This window comes from Pezoporus flaviventris, unplaced genomic scaffold (assembly GCF_033815535.1).
Source record: "Pezoporus flaviventris isolate CSIRO_AGI_PZ_B2104156 unplaced genomic scaffold, CSIRO_AGI_Pfla_v1 ptg000057l, whole genome shotgun sequence".
Classification (NCBI taxonomy): domain Eukaryota; kingdom Metazoa; phylum Chordata; class Aves; order Psittaciformes; family Psittacidae; genus Pezoporus; species Pezoporus flaviventris.
Window position 1 is genome coordinate 7,144,069 of NW_026892605.1, and position 19,310 is coordinate 7,163,378.

Below are 19,310 nucleotides of genomic sequence, written 5' to 3' on the forward strand. Positions count from 1 at the left end.
GGGCAGTGATCATCCCCCTGCACTGGGCACTGGTGAGGCTGCACCTCGAATCCTGTGTTCAGTTCTGGGCCCCTCACTACCAGAGAGACATTGAGGTGCTGGAGCAGGTCCAGAGAAAGGCAACGGAGCTGGTGAAGGCTCTGGAGCACACGTGTGATAGGGAACGGCTGAGGGAACTGGGAGGTTTGGTTTGGAGAAGGCTCGGGGGGGACCTTACTGCTCTCTACAACTGTCTGAAAGGAGGATGGAGCAAAGAGGTGGCTGGTCTCTTCTCCCAGTTAAGAAATGAATAGGACGAGACGTAATGGCCTCAAGCTCCACATGGGGAGGTTACACTGGATATTAGGAAATTTTTTTTCACTGAAAGAGTGCTCAGGCACTGGAGCAGGCTGCCCAGGGCAGTGGGAGAATCACCATCCCTGGTGACAAAAAACCATGTAGATGAGGCCCCCAGTGACATGGTTTAGTGGTGGCCTTGGCAGTGCTGGGGTAGAGATTTGACTCTATGATCTTGAAGGTCTTCTCCAAGCTGTTTTGTCCTGTGACTCTAAGCAGGAGGGAAAATCTGCCCTGATGGGTGCGGGACTGCGAGGCCCAGCTACGACCTGCCGTATGGGGCCGGAGCGGGGAGGCTGCCTTGTGCGGCCGCCCTCTCCGGGGCTGCCGGGGCTAACGCCCCACCTTTGAGCCGTGGAGGGCGGAGTGGGGGTGCGGCAGTCCCCGCTGGTGGCCTCTCGTCCCCTCCCCTCCCGCTGGCCCGGTCCGGTTCGCTCCACCGCCTTAACCCCGGCGGCTCCGAGGCGGGGGCTCCCGGAGCGGCTCCTTCCCCACAACCCTCCTTCCTCCTCGGCAGAAACCAGACACCGGGACGGCCCCGCGCAGTCCTTGTGGGGAGCGGCTCTGGGAGGCCGCTCCGCCGCTGCCCCGCCGCCTGGCTATGCCGCGGCCCGGCTAGGCGCGGCCCCTCTCGGACCTCCCCGCCCGCACCATGCCATGTGTCCCGCGGAGCCGGGGAGCACAGGTCTCCCTCTGGATCCTCATCCTTCACGTCCAAGCGCCCTGCCTGAGCAGGGCCCCGCCGGCCGGCAGCTCGCTCTTCCCCGATGGGCGGCAAGGTCAGTAGCTGGGTACGGGGAGTTTCCCGGCAGGGTGTGAGGGAGAGCGGGCTCGCCCCGGGTGTGCGTCCCACGGGTCGGGTCGTGGCTCAGTGGCACTGCTGCTGCGGCTCGGGGTGAGCGGTGCTGCCCGGGCTCGACTGTCCGAGCCCGCAGCGTACCCTCGAGCGGCTCTGGGGACCGGCTGCTCCAGCCTTTGAAGTTTTGAAGTGAGAACACAGCTCTGCCTGTGCCCGCCTGTTGCTGTTTGGAGGTCACTGAATTGCACCATGTAGATAGAGGTATTGTAAAATGCTGCTTTTTGCTCATCTTCCTCGTTAAGAAGCATCTCTTTAAATACCGGAATAGTTTTGTACTAAGCTGAAAAAGTGTATTGCCCTGTTGTTTTGTTTTTGTTTTGTTGTTTTTTTTTTTTGTCTGTTTGTTTTTTTGTTTTATTGTTTGGTTTTGGTGTTTTTTTTTAACAGAGAAGAACTGGGGTTATCAGGGTATAAGACACACTGTGATTTATTCATATCTAGTGAGGATGATAAATTAAAAGCAAGGCTTTATCTGGGGGGGGAATCTCTTGAGGCTGCTGGCCAGGTGGATTAATTCATTCCCTCGTTTGGAACTGGCTGCACACCTCCCTGGGGGAGTGTAAGTCAGGATTTTTATCCTGTTGTCTGTTTAAGGAAAATCAGAGGCAGCTCCCAAGAGAGAAAAATTATGATTAGTCGGAAGACTCTGCCTGGTGGTAGAAGACTCGAAAGTGCAGGAGGAAATTTTGCTTCCTGAAAACCTTCCTGATGTAATCAACAGCTGGGGTGCTGTCAGTGGGAGAGCTTGTACACAGAGGAGAAAATCTGCTGTGCACCTCAGAGATCATGGAAATAAAAAGTGGTTAAGCAAGCTGCTGAATAGTGAACAATTATCCTGAAGTTACTTCCTGCTGGATGTATTTAAACTGAATGCAAACAGTCACTGCATTCCTGTGTCTCTCTAGATGGGACTGAACAGGGATGCTGTGTTAGCACATAATAGCTGTCTGTCAGGCATTTGGAAGTGAATGTGGAATTAATTTAACTTTCTACGCATGAAAAACCTAGGCTTTCTCAGGTGTTTGCAAATAGTTTTGTGTAAAGGGACAATTAAAATTTGGCTGGGTTTTTTTTGAAGATTGGATGCAGTGCTGAGTGTAAAGAACTTAAATTTCTATCTCGCGTAGCTATTGTGCTCCCTCCACATGCACAACAAGTGTAGCAGTCGGAACAGTTAACGATTCTCTCACTGAATGTTGAAGGCCTGATCCTTGCGATGGGACTTTGGAGCTTGGGGTGTTTCCTGGGTACAGAGCCTTTCTTTGGCTTGGGAAGACGCTTCCTCCAGAGAACAGCAACTCTATTTCCTATTGCAAGGAATCGTTTGAAAAGAAGCCAGAGGGTCTGAGGGGCAGATGTAGATGAACTGCAGACATGGAGATGAAACAATTTCAAATGATGATGTGTCACATTTTAAAGGAATTTTTGTCAGAAAACATGTTATCTGTCTGAAAGAAATTGTGCTTTTCTTGTCACACGTGACAGACTGTGTATGTTTTTATCTTTATCCTAGTTTATCCACTTGTGTACAGCCATCTTTATGGGCAGTTCTCTGCTGTGTTTTGAATCCACAGGGGAGCAGAACAGTCAGCAGTGGTTTGGAATATTATCATATGTTTTCAGTGATGCAGAATTAGGAGGGTCTGCTGGGGAGCTTTAACTTAAACAATTCTTAGACTTGTCAAACAAACATGAATAGCCTGTGCAAACGGTGATACGAGGCTAAGTACTGACTTGAATGTGTCAGTGTGATGTTTGGTTCTGCTCATGGCACTGATGCAAGCTGGCATGCCCAGGCTGCAGTTGTGGAAGGATATAGTGATCCCTGGAGCTACACAAGCTGCCCAGGGAAGTCTTCCCATTCCTGGACTATAATTCCTCAGCTGTGCAACTTTGCAGGCGGAGGTGCCATGGAGTGGAGAGTATTAGAGGTGGCTAAGGAGCATGCCGTGGCATGCCAGCCCTGAGGCTTGTTAGTGGCACTAGGATAGTTTCCCTCTGGCACTAAGGTTTATGGGAATGTGTGGTGTTTTAATAAGAATAAATTATTAATTTAGGAAAATTGAGGAAGTCAGCGTTGAAGAATTCAACCCTTATTCTTGTGCAGTCTGGGTTGCATGCATTAAGTTATTCCATTTGTTGCCTCTGCCCTCTAGTTGGTTGTTACTCTTTCCTAGAAGGGCAGAAAGGTAAAAACAAAATTGTACCTCCTATTTTTGTTTTACAGTCTTTTCCAGCAAGAAAGATCAAGTGGTATGTTAGGCTTAATGTGGAGCTCAGTTAGTTGTTATTGGTAGGATTGCCCTTGCTCACCTCTACCCAATGGTCTAGACAAAACTGGTAATGATTATTTGCAGATATCCTTAGCCTCATCTTGTTAAAGTTTGTTGTGTTGTAATCTTGATCCTTCTGGTCTTTTGAAAACTGCTTAATAATTCAATTCTGTGATTACATTACAGTATACTGTTATTGCAGCATAATTTGCTCTCCAGTGACTAGCATTCAGAAATGAGTATTTAAGGAGGGGTGGAAGAAGTTAGACTTCTCTGCCTTGGGAATTCTGTTGCCATCAGACACTTCGGCATTATTTTCCCTCTTACTGATGATGATGTCTAAATTACCTTAACCTCTAAACACTAATCACTATAATGAAATAAAAAACTTCCTTGAATAGTTTGAAGTTCAAAACTGCAAGTCTTTGGTCTTGCATGGAGCTGAACTGTTAAGCCACAACAAATTAATCTCAAGACATCAAGCAGAGGCAAATCGCACAGTGACAGCAAATGAGTAAGTTTTCCTTCAGGCATTTAATTTGATTATTTAGTGAGTTGTGCTGAAAACCATAGAAATGGGGCCTGATCTTGCTGGATCTTGTAGTGTTCTCTGTTAGCCTGTCTTTGCTAGAACAATATAGGATGTGGGTCTTCTCAGAAGTCTAATAATGAAACTTCTGCAGGTAAGCCATGTTTTTGGGTGTTTCACCTCTCTTGTCCTGCTCATTTTTTGCTTCACTCTGGAGCGTGAGGAAGGAGCGACCTATCTTCAGCTGCTAAATTGTTCAGCTGGCACCTTATGTGCTATATAGAGGCTGTGTAAACTGTAGGCATGAAGGTGTGGATTGAATTTCCCATGTCTCAGTTCCTGCTGTACTTATGTGGGCAGGGGCAGGAGATGTCTCAGAATTTATGGTAGGTGTTAGTCTCTGAGGTGTCAAGACCTGCTGCTGTGGACATTTAAAAGCCCACTGCTGCAGCTTGTCCTGCAAAGGCAAAAAGTCATGATAGGCTGGTGGGAAGACTTGTGTACAAAGAATTCTGTTGTGTATGACAGTAAGTTTGCCTCTGAAATAAAGGTGCTACTGAGACAAGGCCAAATTTCTTATGTAGTTTTGTATATGTGCTTTTTTTTTTTTTTTGATGGCCTTATGAAAGACAAGCATCCATGTCTCATACTGCAGCTAATGAGGGCAAAGGAGATATGTTTCTTCCCAGAGGGGATGAACCTGGACAGCTGTCTGTCTCAACATGGTTTATCCTGTGTGGCTTTGAAGATGCAGGCAGTGGAGAGAATTGTTTCTAGAAGGATTGTCTTACCAGTCCTAAGGAGGAGTAAAGTGCTCCGGAAGTACCTGGAGCAGGCTAATTGCTTTTTTGACCAGCTTAATTAATGAATAAGGTTTAGGTGCTTCACGTACAGGTGGCTGGGACTTCAGGAGTGAAGAGCAAGGAGCCCTAGGGAAGGAGGAACTGGAATGACACTTATCCTTACAATTTCTTTTTGATGAAATATATTCAGACTGATTTCATGGGCTGAAGTCAAGTGTGCTTACAGATCTGGGAGTATGAGTTTGTAGGGACTGTGTTTTATGTGTATTTATGCTATTTGTTTGGGACTTTTGAGCTTTACACTAATTTAAAGAAAAATGAAATTGGGAACAGGTGGTCTTCTGTGTCACAGCAGGAGACAAGAATGCCGGGAGCGCTTTCTTCCCTTGGTAGATTCTGGTAAGTGCTAATACAGCTGATCTTACTCTGGTTGGAACCCGTTATAAAAAAATGACACAGTTACTTCATTCCCCTTCAAACCCTCTTTTAAAATACCATCCTCTGCTGCAACTGCTAAAGCTGATGCTGCTGAGGTGCTGTTATTGTAGCCTGTCAAGCCAATTAGTGGTGTTCCCTTCACCCATGTGTGTTTTTAAGGCTCTGTCTCCTGCTTCAGGTGGTCAGCTTTTTGGATGTGGGGGTATGATCTTGATCAGAGCATTGTGTGCTGGGGACCTAGGACAGAGAGGGTTCTCAGCTTTTGTGGGGTTGGAAAGAGGTGCGTGTGTGACAGTCAATCCTTCATATGATTGGTGACAAAATGTTTGAAAAGAAGAATTTTTTACTTCTAAATTGAGTGTTATACTGGAGAGTAGAAAGGCCAGATAGGGATTGTAGTGCATGGTGGTCTGTGCACTGCCTGCCTTTATGTCAATAGGATGGTGTAGTGAATTGGAGTATTTTTTGAGTTTCCCTGTTAAATCATGTGAGATTTGAACAGGCTAGGACTCACCCTAGGTTTACTTCTTTTGTTTTCTTTTTTTTTCTTCTTTTTCCCCTTCCTCTCAGGGCAATTTATCAAGACACTGCCAGAATACCATGTGGTTGATCCAGCAAGAGTAGATGCAAGCGGGCATTTTCTTTCTTTTAATTTACACCATCACATCTCAAACACAAGGGAGAAGAGAGACCTCAGCAAAAAGGATAATGTGATATACTACAAAATCAACCATGAGGATAAGGATCTGTTTTTTAACTTGACTGTCCAGATGCGATTTCTTTCCCATAACTACGTAGTAGAAAGGAGACGTGGCAACCATACTGGTGCGAAGATTGCAACTCACTCGGGAGCTCCTTGCCACTTCACTGGCACAGTGTTGCAGCCAGGTGCTGGGAGTGGGACAGCAGCGATCAGCACTTGCGATGGCCTGGTAAGTGATGTGTCCTTAATGAATGGGGTTCTGGCTAATTTTTGTATTATTAGAACTGAGCTAGAGCAGTGGTGTATGAATATGTTTCTCTGGTAAGAAACTGAATGAGCCAGTCTTACATAACACTGACATAACCTTACTGACTTAACGGTCTGAAAGTATCGGTTTAATACTATGGATGCCATTTGAATTTCTGGAAGAGAGAATCAGGTCAAAAGTTGATGCTAAGGCCCACCTGGGGTTTACTTTAGTCACTAGATTATTTTTCTTTTTCTGGTGGTGGACCAAACATCTCTGTCATACCTATGGCTTGAAGCCATCCAAATATCCAGTCACTACATCGATCCCATTAGTAGTTGGAGCAACTTTGTTATGCATCTGGATATGAGCTGTTTTAGTTTCCTGTAAAAGGAGTGTAGGTCAGCAAAACTGCCCTGCTTGTTAAACCTACTAATGGTAAGCTGGGAAGGCTGAGATATTTGCTTCAGAACTACACTGCAACTTCAGAAATAGATGTAGGGTAGATGCCTAATTCCAAAGAGTACTTCTGAGGCTGGAGCTTGAAGTCTTAGTAGACTGGCAAAGATGAGGAGATAGAAACCTTAGGTTTGTTTTTTACCACTACCATAGGTTAGCTTTCTGTTTCTAGAGGATAATGCTGAACCCATCTTGTCTGGGAGGGGAAGAAGACACAGACTGCTGGAATGTGAAGGGAATGCTACAGGGAGCTGTGTAAAATGTCACACAGAATTGCTGAGAAGCAAATGCAAAGGATTTGTGGAGTGTGCAGACAAAGGTGATGAAATGCGTACAGGGTGCGTGTGCTGTAGTGTCTTGACCACTGAGTGGCAAATTACAGTGTTTGAAAGTGCATAGAGCAGGGCACTGATGACTGGCTGACAACACATCTCAGTCTGGCACAAAGTAGGGACTGATGCTTCATTTTTGGGCATGAGCTCCGTGCCAAGGTGTGTATCTGTAAAGTACATTCTTTCCCTGACATCCTGTCAGTGTCTGTGTTCCTTGCTATTGAGAAGTATGAAGCTTTCTGAAGCTTTGGAAAATCAGTGGGTTACAAAAGTATCCTGGCAATTTATGAAAAGTAACATGAAGACAGCTCTGGGGCAGATGAAATGTGAAACTTTGGAGTCTTCCACAGTGCTGATGGCACTTTTGGCATGTTGCCTGGAGAAACAGACCGTTGCTTGAAGTCAGAAGCTTCAGTCCCACAGGCATGAAGATCAAGGGATTTTCTAAGCAATTCTTCCATTATGGACCAACTTACCAAAACTTCCCTGAAACATGTTATAGTCATACAGTAAGGAAAAGGAGATAGGATGAAAAAGTAGTTCCTTTGATTGGTTTGCCTGGTGCTGTACCAGAATGTCTTTGTTAGTTTTCATTAGAATGAGAACTTGAAATTAAGTTCTGGATCTTCATTATGCCTTCTGAAGTCTGCAACAAGGATTTAAACCTTCCCAAACCCCCTCAAATCACAATTTAAATTCAGCTTGGTAATATCATGTGAAGTGATCCTTTAATTTGGGCTACAAACTTTTTGAGGTTTACTTTGATTTGGAGGGGTTTTGGAACAATATTTGCTAGAATACAGGCTTGGAGATTGTTTCTTTTTGACAGAACACTTGTATCAGAAAAATACAGTCATGGCTTGGGTTTTCCCACTACCCCAAAATTAAACCTTGAAAACTTCTTTGCCTCGGTCTTCACTGACAAAGGCTCGACCCCATCACCCAAGTCTTGGAAGGCAGATGCAGGGATTGTGAGAATGAAGACCCTAGGCCCACTGTAGGAGAGGATCTGGTTGGAGACCATCTTAAAAATTTGAATGTGCACAAGTTCATGGGACCTGATGAAATCCATCCGTGGGTCCTGAAGGAGCTGGCAAATGAAGTTGCTAAGCCACTGGCCATCATATTTGAGAAATCATGGCAGTCAGGTGAAGTTTCCGATGACTGGAAAAAGGGGAAAATGGATGACGCGGGGAATTACAGACCAGTCAGTCTCACCTCTGTTCCTGGCAAAATCTTGGAGCAGATTCTCCTGGAAGGCATGCTAAGGCACATGAAATACAACAAGGTGCTTGGTGACAGCCAGCATGGCTTCACTAAGGGGAAATCCTGACTGACCAATTAGGTGGCCTTCTATGGTGGGGCTACAGAACTGATGGACAGGGGTAGAGCAGTTGACGTCATCTACCTGGACTTGTGCAAAGCATTCAACACTGTCCCACAGAACATCCTTGTCTCTAAATTGGAGAGACATCAATTTGATGGATGGACCACTCGGTGGATAAAGAACTGCCTGGATGGCTGCGCAAAAAAGATCTGTGGTCAATGGCTCAATGTCCAGCCGGAGAGCAGTAATGAGTGGCGTCCCTCAGGGATCAGTGTTGGGACCGGTCTTGTGCAACATCTTTGTCGCTGACATGGACAGTGGGATTGAGTGCGCCCTCAGCAAGTTTGCCGATGACACCGAGCTGTGTGGTTCAGTTGATACCCTGGAGGGAAGGAATGCCATCCAGAGGGACCTCGACACGCTTGTGAGGTGGGCTGATGCCAACCTCATGAAGTTTAACCATGCCAAGTGCAAGGTCCTACACCTGGGTCGAAGCAATCCCAGGTAGGTTGTGAATGCTCCATCCCGGCAGTGTTCAAGACCAGGTTGGATGAGGCCTTGGGTGACATGGTTTAGTGTGAGGTGTCCCTGCCCATGGCAGGGGGGTTGGAATTAGATGATCTTAAAGTCTTTTCCAACCCTAACTATTCTATGATTCTATGATTCTACAATAAATTAATTCAGGTTGAAAATGACTTTTAGGGAAAAACACAATGGTTTTGATGCAATGATTTTTGAACTCCAGGAGTCACTGCTCTTAAGAGGTTTCAGTAAGAGCTGGGTCTGAATCTCTTAACTCCTCTGACTGCTACAGTTGGGGAAAGGTGATTTAGCTTGCGTTTCACCTGGAAGTTTTCCAAAAGACCCAGTGTCATATGGAAACACTGATTAATGAGTAATTTCACCAGTGCTGAGAAGTGCAGTCCGGTTTTCAGGATAAAACCGTGCTGTTTCTGAAATTGTGGTAGTCTGCTGCTTCCTGAGCTAATGCTAAATTATTTTCATCCTGGGGATCCACAGTTTTTTGCTGTTCTGCAACATGTCTTTTTCTGCCTTTTTTTTTTTTTTTCTGAGATGTATTGTGTTTATTAATTGAAAAGATTTTTTTTCTGTCTATTCTTCTCAGGGAGGGAAGGAGAATTGAGAATAGGTAAAACACATTGAATTAGAGCAACTTATCTGAGATACTAAAAACCTATCCCATGAGGAGAAATTGTAAGCTTGTTTACTGTAGGAGATTAATTCTAAATGAATAAAAGGAGTTATATGAACTAATGAACTGCACAGGGCGAGTTGGTAAGGCTCTGTGGGGCTGAGATGGGAAGAAGAGGAAGATAACAAAACAGTGTGGATAAAAGATGGCAGATTCCCAGAACAGGCTTAGGCAGCAGTGGCTGCTGCATAGGTCCCTGTGAAGGGTCAGGGCCACACTTGAGTGTGTGCCTTGGCAAGTAGGTCCCGATCCAGCACACCACTGCAAGCTGGCAGAGAGCTGATGAGTGATGTGCTCCAGCCTCGTAACCCGGGAGCTGCTAAGAACCAGTACCTTAGCCTTCAGATTTGGGGAATGGGATTATTATTAATGTTCCTTTCCTCTACACCATTTTGTCTTAACAGTTCAGGTATGTTGTAAAGTGATAAACCTACTTCGCTTTTTTTGTTGAGATGGTGAGAAGAGAACACTTCATGGAGACCTCATAGCAGCCTTCCAGTATCTGAAGGGGGCCTACAGGGATGCTGGGGAGGGACTGTTCATTAGGAACTGTAGTGACAGGACAAGGGTTCACAGGTTAAAACTTAAACAGGGGAAGTGTAGATTGGATATAAGGAGGAAATTCTTTCCTGTTAGGGTGGTGAGGCACTGGAATGGGTTGCCCAGGGAGGTTGTGAATGCTCCATCCCTGGCAGTGTTCAAGACCAGGTTGGACGAGGCCTTGGGTGACATGGTTTAGTGGGAGGTGTCCCTGCCCACGGCAGGGAGGTTGGAACTTGATGATCTTAAGGTCCTTTCCAACCCTAACTATTCTATGATTCCATGATTCTATAAATGAGGTACTGATTTATGATAGTAGTGAGTGACAGGAAAGTATGTCATACCTAAACTGCTATTTTTTGGCTTTCTTAATGATAGGGGCTGGTAAAAAATTTGTAATACTGAAAACCACTGATTTAAGTAACTAAATGTGTTTTACTGGAATGTTCCATTTGTTGGCTGTTTTTAGTGGGAAAAAGTTGAAATGTTCTCTTGTAATTTTGTCCAGTGAATTGCTTAAGAATATTGTCATCTTTTGCAACACCACCCACTCCCCTCCAAAAAAACAACAAAAAAAATTAAAATTGGCCTGAAGTGGGGCACAGTAAATTCCTAAAGATGACTGTGGGAGTGGAATCCTAGTTTCATTCTTCTTTCAGGAATGAATTCCCCCTATCGGAAGTCTGCTTGGTTCATACTTGGAAGTTCCTGAATTTGCAGGATAAAAGCAGTGTATAAGAACAAAACACGTGTGGTTTAGATTTGTATTCTCTCGTAAGGGTCACTTGCACAGAGCACTGAAAGTATAGTAAACCTAGAAATGGATTTTCATCTTCCTTGAGTTTTTACTTTGAAATAAATTCCTGCTTCCATTAGCATTTCTTGGACGTTGCTCACATAGCAAAGATATAACTTACTATTAATTTTTATTTATTAATTCATATCACTCTTTAGAATCAGATTTCTTCTGCATAAATCAGGTGGATGGTGCTGAGAAGACGTGGTTTTCAAAGGGGCATCTGTTTGACTAAATCAGAATGACAAATGATTGAAAAAGAGGAGTGACACTTTCAAAACATGGGAAACAACTTTTTGACATCGGTGGTTCTCCAGGTTGACAGCCTGTAGCTTTTCAAATAGAATGCCATCAGTCTTAGGAATTGCAGCATTTCCTTAGTTCTTTTGAAAACAGTACACTGATGTCTTATAAATTTCATTTTCCTATGTATTTATATATTCCCCAAATGCCGTGCAAGGGGAATAACAAAGTGACAGATTTGAGATACAAAAATGGAGAAGACAGTCATTATATGACATTGTTCTTTTTCAAAAATGTAAATATATCTCTGGGCAGAATGGGACAAGAGGATGAAGAGGACAAACCAGCAGAGATCTGGAGGAATTTAGCTGTAATTTCCAAACCCTTTTTTTTTTTTTTAATTAACACCTTGTGATATCTTTGTTTCTCTTTCATGCTTAATAGGTCATGACCTTTTTAACAGGTTGAAGAACATGGTTCTGCAAACTCTGTCTCTTCTGGATCAGTTGTCCTATAGTCCAGAGAAATTACCATCTTTCTGTTCCTGTGTGGTATACCTGCAACCAACATTTTTTCTGTTCCAGTAAAAGTGGGATTCTTTTTGGCTATGTACGTGGTGGTGCAGGAATACTCTTAAAGAAGGGGAAGATGTAACCTTTTCTTCTGTTGCATTTACAATCATCTGAAACTGGATTCAGCAATCATCTCTTACATGGAATTGCATCCAGAACGTATTTAGACACACATGCTGTTTTGGAGGCTGTTATTTTAAGAGATAAATTGAAATGTATTTCTGTAGTGTTAATAAAAGTACTGGGAAACAAATAGACAAGTTCTTTTTCAGGATCTCGTTCCTTCATGCATCTTTCTTTGTCTCTTCTAAGAGAGTCTCTGACTTTGTACAGTCTCCCACTGTAAAGTACTTGATGGGTTCTGCTTGTGGTTGGAAGTATGGCAGATGGCCCGATCTGCCAGTCGTGTCTTTTTATTTGTATGTCAGTGACTTCTCCACAGCAGCCTCTTTTGGTTTGCCCAGCTGATGTTCTGCTAGAGCTAAAATGTAGGAATAAGGTGTTTGGAGAATATCAGGTGTGAAAGCAAACTGCCAGCCTTCTTCTTGGGGATGGGAATTGCTCTATGGTTGGATATAATGGAACTTCCAAGTCGAAATACTCTGATTTGGCTTGATGTGGCATGTGTAAAGAAGGAAAGACCTGCTAAGTAACTCAGTTGTATATCTGCTGTATGTTTCTTCTTAGGTAGTAGTATGAAAAATGCTGTAAGTAGAAAAATTTACACTGAAACTAAGCACAGTGTTCTATGTTATGCTTGGATGGCCTGTTCTGTCCATATAGTAATATATATATATGGATATTCTCCTCACTTGACTAGTGTTGTGGTTGTGTTGTGTGGTGGCTTTTTTTTTTGTTGTTGTTGGTTTGTTTGTTTGAAGATGATCCAAAGATAAGGGGTGTGATGGTGTTTTTCTGCTTGCTTTATTGTTCGGTTTATTTTGCCCCCAACAGATTCATCATTCAAACTTTGACTAGTATTTGCTGCAGTACTTTAACATCCATCCTTTCTCTCCGTGTTTGAACTTCAACTATTCATCTGCCAGCTCCCTTCCCCCAGTCTTTTGTTTGCAGAAAGACTCTAATTGACAGGTCAAATGAATCTCATCAGTGATCTCAATACATGAGAATCCAGCCTTGCCTGTGGCTTCTGGTCTTGGCCTTGTCACCTTTAGCCAATATGAAGTTGTTAGCCCAGAAGCTGTGTATGGCTAAAGTTTTTATAACACAGTTGTTACTTTTCAGTGGAACAGTCGTTGATGGTGTAGGTGAAAATGAGATTAGTCAGTATGAACTGATTTAAGTGGAATACCCAGGATTAGGATGCTTTAAAGTAACTGTTTTTGGGAACAGGAAAGACAGACTGTTGTATAGTTTTCAGAAATCTAATACTCTTGTTTAAATCTATATGTACTGATTTGCTAACCACTTAGGAATATTGTTAGTGTACAGAGCTGTCAATCATAGTTCCAGTCTCCTTGAGTCTTTTTAATGAATCTTCTATGCATGTGTGTACTTTTCCCCCCCTTTTTTCCTGAAAGTCTTCACTCATCATTTAGTGTGTGGTGTTTTTTATAAAAAGTGTCTTGTTTAGTGAGGGAAAACTGGGGAATTGTGACTTCAGTCTGTTTAGAACCCAGAAATAAAAAATATCCATAACATCTGTTTTGCCTTGATTCTCAGTAATGTGAGGTTTGCAGGATGGTCTGTTTTTAGATTCTTCTCGTATGGCCTAATCTAGGCCATTGAGGCCTTATTCAGACTAATCTGAAAGTGAGCTATCAGAGCTGTTCTCATGAGTTTTACAGGTAAAGGAGGGAACTTTTGATCAGTGAATGATGGATGAACACATGCAGGTTGACTGGTCGCTCAACATGACTCTTAAATTGTTACTGAGCAGGATGCAGTGCTACCTATGGCCCAGCTGATGGTGAGGAGTGCTGGAGAATTCAGGAGACATTGAAGAAAATTACTTTAAGTGAGGAGATGGAGTATGTGTGAGAAGGAGATCTGTGTGGAAACAAGGTTTTGATAGTTCTGCTGTTCATAGATTTTTTTTTTTTAATCCATTTTTGTGATGGCTGAAAGGAAGGATCCAGCATGGAAGTAAATAGAATTGTTTGCACATTTTTGCCATCTTAGCAAAGTGCTGTACCTGCTACCCATCACGTGGGCACATGCTTTGTATGTAATAATTAATGATGAGCAGAGGAGAGGGGAAGAACCGAAGCTTTCCTACATATTCTGGCAGTGATGCATGTAATGTGACATTAATGGGGACAAATCTTGCCAATTGCATGCCTTATTTTATAGCTATTCAAAAAGTGAAAATTACCAAGAAGAGCCTGCCTTGCTTCTGTTCTTAGCAGGCAGACACTGGCAGGATGTTAGGTTGTCAACAGCAATGGGGGATGTAAACAACAGACCCAAATAGTGTGTGTCTCCTGCTTGTACTTAGAGGATAGATGGGCTAGTGGTACTTTCACAGCAGCTGTGTGAGCCTGGCTTCTGGCACCAGCTGAAAAACAGCAGCCTGAAGGTCAGGTCCTGCCTCTTCTCTTTGTCTGCCAGAGAGGAGCAGCTGCAGTCCCTGAGCAGGGTCAGCATCAGGGCATGGTTATATATACACATATATCAAGCACACACACATATGCAAAACTACATACATGTATCTAGCTTTGTCACTGCAGAACAGTTACACTGCAGCTAAAGCTCTCGTTTTAAGATCCATGCTGTGTGCTGGGAAGGCTTCTGCACTGTTGAATGCATTAGGTATTACCAAGCTGTTTTGCTTTTTTTCCAGAAACTGGTGCTTAACAGTTGAGTTCCTCAATGCATTTTTAAGTTGCAACAGAATTTCAGTATTTAGTAATTTAGGCTGGGATATTTATGTTCCCACAGTGGCTCCAGGGTGTGCTTTGGAGAAAGATTAATCTGAAATTGAAAGCTCTAAAAGTAAAGAGGTAAATAAATAGTGATAAAAAAGCTGGTTGTCTTGGCAAAGCAGTACCTATGTATCTGTTGTGGGCTCCAATACTCATGGCAAACAGCAGGTTCTTAATAAACTGCTTAGGCTTGTGCATGCATGGAAATCCCAAGAATAGATCTAAATGCGTTGTGGTTGTAACTCACAGTAAAGGCTGATGCAGATACTATTTATGAGTTGAAGTTTTCTTTTGTTCAAATTCCACTCTTCTGATTTTTAAGTGTATGTATTTAAAAAAAGATGATTCTAAATGCTCAGTCCAAACTTTAGTATCTGTTTATTTGGATGCAGTGTTAACTCTGTTTCCTTATCTAGAACAGTCATAGACCAAATCTGGCCAAAACTGTAAGAATGGAGACTGTGGTAGGGTGAACATGTTTGTTTTATCCAGCATCCTCTGTCCAACATTGATGAAGTAAATATCTAGTAAAGAATAAATAACAGGGCAGTAGGACATCTCCACTTAGTTCATCCTTTTTTTCTGTTTTCGACTCAGATCAAATTTCTTGATGTGTCTGTTTTCTTTCTTGAGAACCTCCTGATGCAATAGTCGTTCACATACTTTCTTGTCCTCCCGAGTCACTGAGTGCTAGAAAAATGAATCTTTACTTTGAATTTCAACACTTTATATGGACTTAGGTGTATCTTCTTTTGTTTTTCGCTAGCATTTTATCAGCTTCATTTGATGCTTTCTGAAGCTGTTGCCTTGGAGGAGACAATGAACAGTCAACATGCTGTGAAGAAAAAATTCTTTATGTTCTTTTGCAACATTGTTAACGTGGCCATATCTTTAGAGCTTAATGGAACTTAAGTTCAAGCAAATATTATTTTTTTTATTCCTTCATATTTACTCCAAGTTGGAGTTCATTACATAGGCAAATCAAGGTCTAGTCAGGTCTACTGCCTTTGTGATTAGATCAGACCAAGCAAATAGTGGATTAGGTACTGGGGGACAAAGCATGTTGTTTTTTGGCAAAACTCCATTTGCTACATAGTTTATTTACCATTTGCAGAAACTCCTCTCTTAAGAATTAATGTGCTTCTGTGTTAGCAAGAGAAATGCAAATAATTTGTATTACTTTAAATCACCTTGGTGGATATTTATGGAGCTGGAATGACATTGTAGGTAGTATTTCATCCTTACTGAAGTCCATTACCTTCAATTCATGTGTACCGCTTCAGAAAAATGTCTCTACCAGAAAATATATTATGAATAATTATTTCAAGTAACTTCAGATCAACTACATTTAATTTGGAGAATTTTATCACTGAACAAAACATTTTCCTCACCCTCCCGTTCCTGAAATTTTCACATAGTATAATCTCAACTGGAAGTTTAGTTGGATCCAAAGCTGTATTTTTGTTCAGGATTTTGTCTCTCCTCTCAATATGTAATTTTGGTAACTTCCTAAACAGAAAGCTAGCACACAGTTTTTGTTTTGGAGTTACGGAATTAACTGGAAAAAAAAAATTATCCCAGTTTATTCATTAAATTGTTTCAGTTGATCTCAATCTTCAAGTTTAAAGGGGGAGTGGGAGCTGGTAGAAAAAATCCTCAGCTTTATATTTCTGAATGCCAGGTAGTTTAATAACAAACTGCAAACAATTCTTTCCATCTCAAAAATTTTGTTTAATTAGTCCCTGGTTAGATGCCCGTTACTTTGGAGGTGGGCATAGGGGCAGCTGAACCAGTAGAATTTTCTTTTGAGCTGTATTTCCGTTAGTGTTGAATAACAGCCATGATACGGTAGTGCACCCATGCAGATATTTCTAGTGTCTTTGATGTTTTGAATGTTTCATAATTACTGTTTGTGATTTGCACAGCGGTGGCGATCTATTCACTGTACATCACTTTTTTGCAGTCTACAATGTGGAAATTTGTATGTGCAAGTTTGGCAGAGCAGGATTGTTATTTGGGACTGTTTAGTGAGAAACATCATCTTAAACTGGAAACAAACAAACAAGCTTGGCACATAATCTCCTATTTTTTTTCTCTTTCCTCAGGTCCTTTTATTGAAAGAAAATTATTGCTCTCTGGTAGTAACATATTTTAGTAAGTCAGAAATCATCTATTTTTCTATGTCATATATATCATGGTTTACTCTAGACAATCTGGTTTTAAAAAGCAGCATTTTCATTTTGCTGTCAGTACTCTCAGGGATTTCGAGTGGCTGTATCTTGAGATGTAAATAATAATTGCATGTTGGGAAGTTGCAGACTTGAGTGCATTTAGGTTAAAATTCTGTTTGGTGCTCTATGTCTCTAAAATAATCTCAGTACCACAGTTGCTCTGACACCTCACAACTCTGCCTATTTGCAGACACTTATATGAAGAATGAGTGTGAATAAGAGCACTTAGTGAATAGAAGCTTTCTCTGTCCTTCACTGCTGCTCTGTGTATTACTTCATGGCATAGGACCCTTCCTGCTCAGGGCATGAATATGGTACTGGGCTGCAAGTGCTGAAATTTATATGAAGGCCAGAGAGTTGAGGAAATGTCTGTAGACATCACACACCTGGTTCTTGGAGTGCACTGATGTATGAGAGGGCTGCATGAACCAACATCTGGATCTGTTCAGACAGCTATGGGGAGGGAGCAGCAAGGGACTGTAGTGCTCCCTCGTCCTCACACTGGTGCTAGGTGCTGCTGTTGCTGCTCCCCACGTGTGGGAAACATCAGACAGGAGGCAGGTGAGTTTGGGCAGTGTGAAGGGGCTGATACAGATGGTCTTGCATGCCAGGAAACATGGCATATTTAAAATATGCCTCAGGCAGGAGAAGTGAGGAGGCCAAAACATGGTCATCTTGTGGTACTCACCTCTGTCTGAAGGTAAGGTAATATGTGCCCCTTGCTCTGGACTGTATTGGAGGCTTATGGTTCAGGTGTTGTCTTTTATACTGGTGTAAAAAAAAAATAAAAATTGTTGTGGATAGGGCTGGAATGACTCTTTTTTTTATATGTTGTATTCTTTAATATACTTTTCTTTAGCACAGTTGCTATATAAGCATTATAAGCATACAAGCATGTAAGTTGCTGTAAGAATCACTTCAAATGCAGTGTGCTGGCAGGTGACTGATAAGCTAGCTGGGGTGTGGTATAATGCAAATCAGTATGTCAGATGAAGCCAATGGACCCCAGCAGCTGCCTCACAGAGAAAATATGAGGCAAAAAACATTTGGAGGTCTCTCTGGGTGAGTATGTTTCCAATCTGCTGTTCCTTCAGGAAAGGGAAAATTTAATGTCTTGGAAGAAAGGAGTTCCGAACTTGATTCATGAATCATGTCATAGTTAATCACGCTCACAGATGCCTGGAGTTGATAGCTTATGTGTAGTCCCTGTGTTACCTTGGCCATTAAAGTTGACGTAATAGCTTCACTTCTTAGTGGCTGTGTACTCAGGCATCTTAAATGAAGCATGGAATCACGAATGGAATAAAACTGCTCTTCGCAGCATCATTGATGTGTTGGTCTTTTGGATTTGTTTTTTGCCCTTTGCCTGCTGTGCAGTGTGGCATAATATACCAGTAGCCAAAGTAGAACTACCCTTGAGATTGCTGTATTTCGTATGTACTTTCTCTAGCTAAGTTTCGTTAGTCAACTCTGCTATTATTGCAGTAGTTGCTACCGAGTACTTCTTTAATCTGTAGTCCTATTCTAAAAAGGAAGATTGTTTATATCTTTAAATGTTTGTACAAACAAGTATTAAATATGTAGTGTTTGCCTTCCACAGTCTTTCTGCTGTGTCAAAGTACACAAAACAGACTAAGAGGAAACAGTGCTTGTCCTAATGGTGTGTTGTATTTAATTATTTAAAAAAGCAAAAAAAAAGGAAAAAAGGTTGTGTGACTCAGTCTTTATTATCACCTCTTTTTTACACTGTGACTCTCTGGTCCTGTTATGGTGAAAAAGATCTTCATGTTGTGTCAGTGCTGTGCTGAATATAATAAGGTACTGGATCTAAGACTAGGACGCTAAGATCTGATGCAATTACGAGAAGTATTTTGTAACTGTTAACTTGTGCTGGAGCTTGTGTTCACATTGATATAGTGTGTGTCCTTTGTGGGTGTAACTTCTAAAAGGTAAACTGCTTAAAAATGATAAAGAGTTAAAAAGAAGGAGGTGGTGGGGTAAAATACTTAAGTTGTATAGGATTTGTTTAATTATACCTTCTTGGAAGATCAAGAAAGTGATAATTATTATTGTCTTAATTCTTAAAAAAAAAAAACAAAACATAAAATCTGGTGGAAATAAACAGTAAGAAGTTAAAGCAAGTAAGAAGAAAAAATTTTGTCTTGCAAATGCAATAATTATATTCAGGTGGGGGAAAATGAAAATTAACATACAAGCTGCTAAGATAACTGAAAAAGCTTGGTTCATCAGCAGAAAATGTCTTTGAGAAAAGCTTGTTAAAGGTGCAAAAATTAGGAGCTTTAATAAACACTTCAGAGTCAGGAAGGCTCCCAAAGATTCTGTTAGGAAGTGTCTGATTGAGAATAAAAGAAGTGGCTGAAGGAGACAAGGCCATAGCAGAGAAACTGCATTATTTAATAATAAAAAAAAAAAAAGATCACCAGGAGAAGGTGCTTTTCAAAAGGAATTAATACAAAATCGTTGAATTACTGTGACACATAATCTATCATTTAAATTGACCTTA

The 19,310-nt window shown here is 42.0% G+C and overlaps 1 protein-coding gene across 1 annotated transcript in view; it reads left to right on the top strand.

The window, feature by feature from the left end:
• Positions 1 to 547: 547 nt before the first annotated feature.
• The window catches only part of ADAMTS12 (ADAM metallopeptidase with thrombospondin type 1 motif 12), a 155,935-nt gene continuing 137,172 nt past the window's right edge, over positions 548 to 19,310 (top strand). The window contains exons 1-2 of the mRNA XM_061469538.1: positions 548 to 1,115; positions 5,809 to 6,170. Coding sequence (XP_061325522.1) covers positions 989 to 1,115; positions 5,809 to 6,170 — 489 coding nt within the window. The 5' untranslated portion in view covers positions 548 to 988. The remainder of the gene's footprint in view (positions 1,116 to 5,808; positions 6,171 to 19,310) is intronic.